The sequence below is a fragment of the Pogoniulus pusillus genome, chromosome 5, assembly GCF_015220805.1.
Source record: "Pogoniulus pusillus isolate bPogPus1 chromosome 5, bPogPus1.pri, whole genome shotgun sequence".
NCBI lineage: Eukaryota > Metazoa > Chordata > Aves > Piciformes > Lybiidae > Pogoniulus > Pogoniulus pusillus.
The window spans coordinates 22,912,390-22,923,830 of NC_087268.1; the positions used below are offsets into that span (position 1 = coordinate 22,912,390).

The window sequence follows — 11,441 nt, forward strand, 5'->3', positions numbered from 1 at the left end:
TTCTCTTGTTCTTTGTTTTAGAGCGCTTGGTTTTCAGCTTGAAAGTCTGTAGATTAAAACAAAACCCCAACCACTGATAGATATATTTCTTTTCCACTTAGCAATCTGATTTTTAAAAAATTATTACTATTATTATTATTCCCCCCTGCTGAAACAGAGCTGAAACTTACCAGGGTTATTTTAACAATTTCAAAATCTGGCACTGACTGATCAATCTTTTCCTACTGTCTTGATTGCTACTAAAAAATGAAGATGCAAAGGTCTTTACATGCACCAAATAACATGGTATACTTAATCTGACATGTCTGAAAGATAAAGAACCCAAACTAAAAATAGCAACCTCACCAATCTGTAATCAATAAAGATCCGTGGGAAGACATTTAACAATTCAGAACAATCTTAATAGTCTTTCCCTGTCTGGGCTGCTGTCTTACTGTAGTGCTTTCACATGTAGCAGCTGGGGAGACCAGGGGCCTTCAGAGCCAGGTATTTCTTGCCTCTTTCTACCTCGAGACCTCAGCAGCTACCCACAGAAACTCCTCTATGTGATCTGAGAACATGAAATCTCATTGTCTTTCTATGATGGTTTATGAAAGTGCAAAAGAGATGTTCCAAGCTCTCAAAAGTCCTCTAGTAGACTATAGCTATGGAATTTTACTCACTGGTGTGAATAATTTCTTGCACAAAGGTGCCATGGAAAGCCTTGGGCTTCTCAGCAGTTTTTTCTTGAGATGTGACATTTTCTGAAGAGAATGCAGAAATATAAACTTTATGGCATAAAAGCATCACCCTCAGCTTAAGGAGAGAAGGAAACTCTGGGTTTGCATTTGGACAAAAGAAGACTATTTCCTTTCAACTCTACCTGCTTTGTCAGCAGTTTTTAATTGGAGCAAGCTGCATATGCTGAGTGATCTCTAGCTGTATTTTATGAGTCTACTCAAGAGTTTTTCTCCTGTTTTCCCCAAATTAAGATCTGGGGAATTAAAAATAATGTATATTCCAACCTTACACCTTCCTTCTATGCAGCCTCCTGCTAACACATTGAACAACTTAGTATTTAGCTTCTTTTCTTCCCTGTTTGTCTAATAATGTATGCACCATTTTGGTTCCAGTGAGGGTGCCCCACAGGCCCTGTGCACAGAAGATGCAACTATCAACACTGGCTGAATCAATTGGTCAGCAGATTGTTGTGTTAATATTGATGTTCACCCTTCCTCTTTACTTGTACATCTTATCAGCAAGAAATCTACTTCAATGTATGCACTGATGGGACTGATGCATTAAGTAAGTCTTCAAATGACCAAGTCCCAAAGTCAGGCCCAGCACAGAATTATTTGGTGCTACATCTTCCAGTGGCTCTAGTCCCTGGACCTAAGCTGGCAACATTTGCTGGAAATTAGTTTACCTCAGCTGAGATGAATGTCTTTACAGCACAGACTTCAAACCTAGGTCTCTTGGTAGTCAGGGAGAGATGCAGGTTCAAGCATGGTGCATTGACTATCTTAGGAGCCCACAGCAGCATGAACTGGATGGAGTTTCTGGTGGTCAGTGCCTGTCTCTCTTCATGGGCTCTATGGAGAACTTGGGTGCAAAGGCACTGTGAGGGGAAAGTTAACCTTACATTGTGTTGCAGCTTAGATATCTGCATCTGATTGGACATTTTAAAAAGTCACTCAGTTCATCTGAAAGTGCTTCATGTTGACTGACAGGTGTAATAAGAAAGGGAAAAGGAAATTATTGTTTCATCTGAATAATTTTTTTTGGGTAGCTGTCCTGTTTATTGTCATTATGCCTACAGGGCTCTCAGCTCCTAATGACCATGCTTATAGCTCTTCACTTGCATTCTTCTTTTAGCAAAGGCACCTTAAAAAAGGCTGCCCAAACCAACACTTTAAAGACTGAAGAAAAGCAGGACATTGGTACAAAGACATTAAGGGATAGAGTGGGTTTAAAGAAAATGAACCACAATAGATGGGGATCTTTTGTACAGGTTGCTGCTTATATGGGGAACTGAAACTTTGACCAAGGTGATGTCAGAGGATGTTTAGAGGATGATTGGAGTCTTTGTGTCAATATCACCTTCAGTTGAACTAGATGAGACTCCCTAGACATTTTTTCTCTGGCAGTTTTTTGAAATCCAGCTGGCCACTCCATAGTAGACTGTGCAATCCCTGCTATCTTAAGATACACACAAACCACTCCCTATTGCAACTGTGCATGAAGGACTTTGCTATCAGGCCATTCCCATCCATGCAAAACCAATCCCTGCTTACTAATTACAGATGTTTAATCCATATACAAATATAGACAGTTAAGATCATCAGTTCCAACCATAAACCTAGCACTGACAAGCCTACCACTAAATTGTGTTGTTGTGGAGGGAAAACTAACTGATGTGAGATGATATTTTTGCAAAATTAATGTTGTTTATTGCTTTTGATATTCAGAACTCTTGCCACTCCTGACCACTAATTTTAATAACATTTTGGTTCTTACCTGGATCTAGTAATAATCAGCAAAATATATAAACATTAATTGAACTGGAAGAGAAGATTCCCTTGGGCAAATGCCACTTACAGTCAATATGCCACATGCCCAGTAGATGGACTCATGGAGCTCTTTCTGCTTATGGCAGAAGGCAACGGAGAATTACAAAGAGGCATTTAAGCGTTTACTCACAAATTATTATTACTTGACTTGTGAGGCTTAGTCCAGACAGCGCCCAAATGCTCTCAGGGGATTCTGTCTTGTTGGATGTTGAGACTTAATTCTTCCTGGCTTCTGGGGAAAGAGTCAGACAATCTCTGACCTTGTCCTGGCTTCTCTAAGCAGGACTGTCAGGTGTAGAGTTAGGATGTCATGCGGTCTCAGCATGATGTCACACCGACCACAGAGGCTGATCACGTGCAGACAGCCAGGGTCTGCTCCTGGCAACTCATGGCAGTTGAGTTTACCAGGCAAACAGTAAGGCAGTAGGCAATTGCAGCAGGCAATGGCAGAGCACAGCAAAAAAGCAGGGCAGCAAAAGCACTTTGTTCACCTGTGTATCTCCTTTTATCAATGTGGGCTGAGATTTGACCCTTTGGACACAGAGTAGCCAATCAGGATGGCAGTTAGCCAAACCTTACCATATTAGGCAAAGCCACAGGCTTGCTTTCCCCTAATGTGGGAAAAGCACAGGCCTTGCACTAGGCAGGCACAAGCTAAGTGTGTGTACCTTACCACAGGACCCTGGGTATCCCACATTCAGTGACTCCAGGTTCTTTTGTGTCCTTTTCCTGTGCTTGCCTCTCTGGTAGAACAGAAAAAACATGCCTAGGCAAGGCAGGACATGTGTAAGCCTATTTTGGACCTATCATGCCTACCACAACATGTGTATCTTGGCACCACATCTAGATGTCTTTTAAACCACTCAAGGGTGATGACTCAGTCAGTCCCCTGATCAGCCTGCTACAAAGCTTCATAACTCTTTCTGTGAAGGATTTTTCCTAATGTCTAAACTAAACCTCCACTGGCACAACTCGAGGCCATTTCCTCTTGTCCTATCTTTTCTTACATTGAGAGGAGGCTTAGTCTCACCTTGCTACAACCTCCTTTCAGGTAGTTGTAGAAACTGGCAAGGTCTCCTTTCAGCCTCCTTTTGTCCAGGTTAAAAACCCATCAGCAGCTGCTCATAAGACTTGTGCTCTAGACCCTTCAGTGGCTTCCTTGCCCTTCTTTAGACACACTCCAGCACCTCAATGTCCTTTTTGTAGCAAGGGGCCCAAAACTGAAAACAGTGTTCAAGATGCAGGCTCACCAGTGCTGCGTACAGGGGCACAATCACCTCCTTACTTCTGCTGACCACATTGTTCCTCATACAGGTCAGGAGGTTGTTGGCCTTCTTGGCCACCTAAGCACACTGCTGGCTCATGTTCAGACCCCACAGGTCTTTATCCAAGCGTGCAGCGTTGCAGGCAGTTTTGTGACCCAGGTGCAGGACTTGTCGCGTATTAGGTGAACGCTGCCGGTCAGGGACCAGCCGGTGGCCAGACCTGCTGTGGGCATCTCATCAGCGCACCTTCAGTGCACAGCATATGCACTTGGTCTGTGCCTGCACAGAACGGGCAGCGGAGCGCCTTGTGAGACCCAGCTTTAAAACTAGACTCTTTTAAGCGCCTGTTATTAATCTCTCTCTCCTCCGGGAAACCCGTTCCTGGCCAGCAGCAAGGCGGCCAGCAGGGGGCAGCCTGTGCCAGCAGATGCTGCTGGTGCTGCCGCGGCCGTACCCAGCGAGCAGCGCCCGCCGCCGTCCTGAGCCGGTACCTGGGGCTGTCGGTGACACTAAAACTCTTGCTGATGTTTGGTGCTGCCCCTCTGAGCTGTCCTCAGAGCGCCCCAGAGAGGGTCAGGAGCTGCTGCCGCGGCTCTCTGTGCGTGCCGTTCAGCCGTGCGGCGGGCCGCGGGCACCGAGAGGAGACCCAGGAAAGGCAGGTCCTTCTGCCCGCGTTCTCCTGGCAGGGTGTTTTTTACAGCGTGGCCACATTGTGTCACCACTGGTTTCTCGCTCGGTTACATCTGGTCTGTTACGCTCGTCACTCCAGCTTCTCAGCCGCTCAGCGCAGCTTCTTGAGATGCAGTTAGGCAGTGGTTTTTCTTTCTGCAAGGAGGTCCCGCCTGCGCTGCTTGCTTTTGCTTCTGCGCTGATTTGCCGCCCAGAGAGTTGCACTGGTACAGAATCTGTGGGGCTGCACTTTAAAAACCAAAACAACCCAAAGAGTAGTTGTTTTTGTCTGCTGGCCTGCAAGTGGTTTCTCCACAACATTTTCTTTTGTCTCCCCTCTTTAAGCTGTTCAAATCATATCTGTACATATATAAGCTTGTCCATCACGCAGCCCTCTCATCATGAACTTCCTCCATGCACTCTATCGCCAGCCGTGCCCGAATCCCTCACAGCTTCCCCGGCCACTTCCCGAGTGTAGATCTGTCCCTAGTTCAGACTCTCTAGACCAATTTTTCCATTCCCTTCCCCACCAAAGACATTCTACTCAGGCAGTGTGCTGTAAGTGCTCTGCTCCCGTATCTCCCCCTGTCATGGTTTGGCTACGTGGGTTTTTTGTTTGGTTTTTTCCCCCTTCACAAGAAGCTGGGAGGGGGCAGAGCCAAGACAGGCAGCTGAACTAGCCGATGGGTATTTGACAGGGCTGGGTGCTAGGTTGGACTGGATGATCTTGGAGGTCCCTTCCAACCTGGTTGATTCTATGATTCCATGATTCTATGATACCGTACTGATGTCATGACTGCTATAATAGGGAAAGGTTGGCTGGGGTGAAAGTGGGTGCTTTGAACCAGTGACTGTGACTCGTCAGTGGGGCAGGATGACATGGATGGGCTGGGCTTATGGATACCCAGGAAAAGAATGTTTTAAATGATTACGTATCATTACGACTTGATGATCTGTGAGGTCTCTTCCAACCCTGATAATACTGTGATACTGTGATACTGTGTATTACCAGCTATATAATTTGTCTCCAATGTTTTGTTTTGCAACCAAAAAATAGGCAACACAAAGCCTATTAAATAAAATAACATACCCTGTTGTTCTTATTAGCACCTGAAAAGTTGAAGAAATAATGAATTTTGCACTTTAAAAGTGAGTTTTCAACTTCTTGGACTGGGATGAACAAGATGAAAAGGGACAAAAACAGAGGAGATTTAATACATGTTTATAAATCATAGAATCATAGAATCAACCAGGTTGGAAGAGACCTCCAAGATCATCCAGTCCAACCTAGCACCCAGCCCTATCCAATCAACTAGACCATGGCACCAAGTGCCTCATCCAGGCTTTTCTTGAACGCCTCCAGGGACGGTGCCCCCACCACCTCCCTGGGCAGCCCATTCCAATGCCAATCACTCTCTCTGGCAAGAACTTCCTCCTAACATCCAGCCTATACTTTCCCCTGGCACAACTTGAGACTGTGTCCCCTTGTTCTGTTGCTGGTTACCTGGGAGAAGAGACCAACCCCCACCTGGCTACAACCTCCCTTCAGGTAGTTGTGGACAGCAATGAGGTCCCACCTGAGCCTCCTCTTCTCCAGGCTAAACAACCCCAACTCCCTCAGCCTTTCCTCATAGGATTTGTGCTCCAGGCCCCTCACCAGCTTTGTTGCCCTTCTCTGGACACATTCCAGCACCTCAACATCTCTCTTGAATTGAGGGTCCCAGAACTGGACACAGCACTCAAGGTGTGGCCTGACCAGTGCTGAGTACAGGGGAAGAAGAACCTCCCTTGTCCTACTGGCCACACTGTTCCTGATGCAGGCCAGGATGCCATTGGCTCTCTTGGCCACCTGGGCACACTGCTGGCTCATCTTCAGCCTACTATCTATCAGTACCCCCAGGTCCCTTTCTTCCTGGCTGCTCTCCAACCACTCTGTCCCCAGCCTGTAGAGCCGCTTGGGGTTGTTGTGGCCAAAGTGCAGAATCCTGCACTTGACCTTGTTAAATCTCATCCCATTGGCCTCTGCCCACCCATCCAGCCTGTCAAGGTCCCTCTGCAGGGCTCTCCTACCTTCCAACAGATCAACACCTGCTCCTATCTTGGTGTCATCTGCAAACTTACTGATGCTGGATTCGATCCTCTCATCCAGGTCATCAGTAAAGATATTGAACAGGACTGGACCCAGCACTGATCCTTGGGGAACACCACTAGTGACTGGCTGCTAACTGGATGTGGCACCATTCACCACCACTCTCTGGGCCTGGCCTTCCAGCCAGTTCTTGACCCAGCACAGAGCAAATCTGTCCAAGCCATGAGCTGCCAGCTTTGCCAGGAGCTTTGTGTGGCAGACAGTGTCAAAGGCTTTGCTGAAGTCCAGGTAGACTACATCCACAGCCTGCCCCACATTCACCAGGCAGGTAACCTGACCATAAAAGGAGATCAGGTTGGTGATACAGGACCTGCCCTTCCTAAACCCATGCTGGCTGAGGGCTGGGGGTCAGGAGGGGGTGGGGGGGGACAGGCTCTGCTCACTTGCTCTCTGGGATAGGACGAGGAGCAATGAATATAAGCTGCAACACAGCAGGTTCCACCTCAACACAAGGGGGAACTTTTTTACTATAAGGGTCACAGAGCACTGGAACAGGCTCCCCAGAGAGGCTGAGGAGCCTTCTTCTCTGGAGACTCTCAAGGCCCATCTGGATGCACTCCTCTGTGAACTGAGCTAGATTGTATGGTCCTGCTCTGGCAGGTGAGTTGGACTCGATGATCTCTTTGGGTCCTTTCCAACTCCTAACATCCTGTGATCCTTTAATACCGTGTCATGGTCAAATACCTTTTATAGTCAAACTCTGGATAGGTGGTTACTGGATCAGTTTCTAACTGTGGCTGAAACACGATTTCTGATGTATGGTTCCAGAGATGAACCTGAAATGAACTTTTCTTGGCTAAAATCTCTCCTCAACTTCATATGATAATCTCTCACCTGTGTCTCACTGCTGATTAAAAGGCATTGCAGGATAAGAAAAAGGAAGAAGACATGAATGTGAAGAAAAAATTCTGCAACTACAGAGAAATGTGATCATTTCAGAATGTATTGAATGGTAAATGCAACATTGTCTTAGAAACTTAGATACCATGGTAATAGTTGCCTTAGCAATGTTTTAGCTGTGCAGGTAAGCACAATCAAACTTGTCTCCTGTGGCAAAATGATGCAGTGGTGTTTTTTATCCCCAAAGCTTTTGTTAATGTACAATTATGTGGTGTTTTGTTTGTTTGTTTGTTTTTAGCTAGGCATCAGATTTCTCTCAAGCTTCTTGAACTGGGCATTCTTTTATTTTTTCCACTGATGTTAACCCTGAAAATAAATATCTTTCTTACTGAGATTACGTAGATATAAGCCCCTCACTAACGTAGTCCTTATTCACCTCAAGATAAAATGTTCCTACTTGTGAGGTGAAACAGGATCAGTTTTAGAGTTTGTGTTCAGGTTTCCATCTTTTAAAAACTAGTACAGCCTGGGTTTCTGTACATTTACTGCTCATGTTTCCACAGCCTGACATCATTTAAAATCCTCTGTATTTTCACAGCAGGCACTCAGACAAACCAAACAGAATAAACAGGCAGATATCTCAATTATGATTTACAGACTATCTTAATAAAAGCAGTATGTAAACATCTAAAGTGAGATTGAAGTCAAGAGCAATTATCTTTTACGTTTGGAATGGGAATTATTTGCATTTCAAAGCTATTTATTAAGAAGGAAAGCAGTTTGGAATTTTAGAATGGCAAAACTGGCTGCCTGGTAGGCAGTAAGCTACCAGGAGTGACAAGGTGTTGGTGAGGCAGTGGTGGGCCTCTGTGGTGTGTATTGATCCTCCCAACTCCTCCATCCTTAGAATACACAGTGCTGGAGTGTCAAGCCTGGCTTTCCAAGAATTTCAGTTGGGATTCTGTCATGGATTACCAAAAAACAGTGCTTTCCAGGGCATAAAGAAACCTCATTGGTTCAACTCAGTGACAGTGCATTAGCCATGCCTGTGCTTCTTATACCAGGTGACAACAAAGCTTGTCCCCCTGTGGAAATGTCTGGGCAACAGGTATTATCCATTGAAAATTGAAATGTCTTCGGTATTTCTTGATGTATGCCAGCCATGTCTAAAATTGGGAGCCCTGCAAAGCTGATAGCTAGCTTGCTTGCTTGCCTCCTTCTTTCCTCTTTTCCTCTTTTCCTCCCTCCTTTCTTTCTTTCTTTCTTTCTTTCTTTCTTTCTTTCTTTCTTTCTTTCTTTCTTTCTTTCTTTCTTTCTTTCTTTCTTTCTTTCTTTCTTTCTTTCTTTCTTTCTTTCTTTCTTTCTTTCTTTCTTTCTTTCTTTCTTTCTTTCTTTCTTTCTTTCTTTCTTTCTTTCTTTCTTTCTTTCTTTCTTTCTTTCTTTCTCTCTTTCTCTCTCTCTCTCTCTCTCTCTCTCTTTCTTTCTCTCTTTCTCTCTTTCTCTCTTTCTCTCTCTCTCTCTCTCTTTCTCTCTTTCTCTCTTTCTCTCTTTCTCTCTCTCTCTCTCTCTCTCTCTCTTCCTCTCTTCCTCTCTTCCTCTCTTCCTCTCTTCCTCTCTTCCTCTCTTCCTCTCTTCCTCTCTTCCTCTCTTCCCCTCTCTCTTTCCCTCTCTCTTTCTTTCTTTCTGGAACCTGTGTTGGTAGAACTTGTACCTGTTGCTCCTTTTCTTTTCCATGTGCTTCCTTGTGAAGAGAGAGCCTGTCCTCTCTGTAGCTACTCTTTAAATACTGAGATACTGCAGTGAAGACGCCTTGTGTGTTTCATTCTGTAGGCATAAAGCCCCTAGCTCCTTTAGTCTTTTGTCATAGGCCAGATTCTCCAGCCCTGTGTGGCCCTTCTTTGAACTCCCTTCAGTTTGTCCATGTCTTTTCTGAATTTTGGTGTCAGGACTGAACACAATGTTCCCTCTACTGTGTAATGATGGGAAGAGTCAAGTTGTCAATATACTTGTAAGGACAGGTGAAGTAGATTAGAACATGTGGACTAGAAGCACTGGAAATAGGAAACAAAAGAAATGTGGGACTGAGGTGGGAAATGGCACTTGGAGAAATTTTGGTGTAGATTTGGCTAGCAAGAGTGCCTTTCCTTGGAGCCAAGGGGTGACTCAGGTGATTAATTTCTTTTTTCTGTGAACTCATTATTAGTTTTCTGTTATTTCTGTTTCTAGTGATTTCTCCTGCTGAGATCAAATTATACCTTATTCCCTGTTACTGTGCTATTTTTGTCCCACAGCCCTGCAGGTCTACCTGTGTGCCCTGTGCTGAGATGTCTGCAGGTAGGGAGACAAGGCTGCTCTCCCGCACTGAAAGGATGCTGGAGGCTGACAGGGCTGTTTCCTGAGCTCTTGCTGTCCTCTGTGGTGGCTTTAGCACTTTATGCTGAAATATTCCTGTGATTAGACTCCACAGCATGTGTTTAAGAAACACTGGTCTTTAGCTCAGTTTTTGTGTCTGATTTGTGCACTTTGTGGGATTGTGAAGTGTTTTTTATAACTTTTAATGCTGAATTTTAGTGATGAGAGCATAAAAGCTTTTTTACTCTTATGCATTAAATTTTATTATAATCAGTGTTAATAATCGTATAGTAGAACTCATTTCATCAGGGTTTGATTCACATTTCACAAATGCCTCTGGCAACTTGTAAAATGGCATGTTGTCTTCATCAAATTTGAGAATCTGATCTGCTTAATGAGGGGTCATCAGGTGTGGCACAGCTTCAGTGTGGCAGGGCTTTCTCACTGAGCCCAAGTGATGGGAGGAGAGAATGTTGGCTTTGATGGGGCTGCTGCCACTGCAGCCACCAGCAAAAAGTCGTGCTGTCCTGTGAAACTGTGCTGTTGTAAGCTGAGAAGATGTTCTGCACCAATGGCTCGGATGCAGAGATAATTTTGGCTCACTCTGGGCTAGGGCACTGCAAGTTGCTGGGAAATTTGTTCAAGAAAATCCTGGTAGACATGAAAAAAGTGAAAGACTTTTCTCTTTATGTATTTCAATGCTTTTTCTAATGCCGAATTTTGAGTTTCAAAGATGGTTAAAATGTCAGAATTATTCCTGGTGGAAATAAACCCAGAGAAATCTCCATAGGTGCGTGAAAAGTCTTCTGCTTGGCATTTTTAACGTGCTTAAATAAACACTGAATCAATTTGATTTAGTCTTAATGTACTTATTTTCATGTTCTTTAGGTGGACAGCCCCCAGGGACAGATGTACTTGGATAACAGAGATGACAGTACAGTTTCTAGACAAGAGATGGAGCTGAATCAAACCTCTTTGCACCAACCCAATCTATCTGCAAAGCTGGCAGCCAAACCGGTGACCAGAAGTTGCAACGAGCTGCAACTGTTGAAAGAGTATCGCGGCATGGTAGCAAGTCTTGGAGAACCACAGACCCTCTGTGAAAAATCAGCAATAGAAGAGGACATCTGCATTACTCTGGGGAAGGATTTTACACCTGTTCCCATGCAGGGAAGGTAAGAATAAGGGCAAACAGAATAATTTTTCTCCTAATCAAAATGAACATTTATTTCCTTGCAGAGCAGGTATGTATGTTCATTAAGTGAATAGTTTCTCCCAACCACACAGAGAACAGGAAGCTTAGTGGGATATCAGAGCAGTCTTAATTGCCATGGATCACCAGATTTTTGAACTAAACTCTGTTTTAATAGCATCCACAGACGAATTTTATTGTGTTTCCAAGATCACATGTGTGGGTTTTCTTCCCTGCTAGGTGTCATAAAACACGCAGGTAAAGCAGTTTTCATGTCCCACGTCTCTTTCAGAAAAAAAAATCATCTTAAGGCCATAAATGGAATCACTATGGCTAAGACTGTGCACATTAAAATGGCCTTAACAATGCAGCTGTGACAGTTACCACACCACATATGAACTGCACAAGGAGCATGTGCTCCTTGT

The 11,441-nt window shown here is 44.5% G+C and overlaps 1 protein-coding gene across 1 annotated transcript in view; it reads left to right on the forward strand.

Annotated features, from left to right (window-relative positions):
- Positions 1-11,441, forward strand: part of OCA2 (OCA2 melanosomal transmembrane protein) — a 245,780-nt gene that overhangs the window by 22,558 nt on the left and 211,781 nt on the right. Inside the window, exon 2 of the mRNA XM_064143512.1 lies at positions 10,713-10,999. Coding sequence (XP_063999582.1) covers positions 10,734-10,999 — 266 coding nt within the window. The 5' untranslated portion in view covers positions 10,713-10,733. The remainder of the gene's footprint in view (positions 1-10,712; positions 11,000-11,441) is intronic.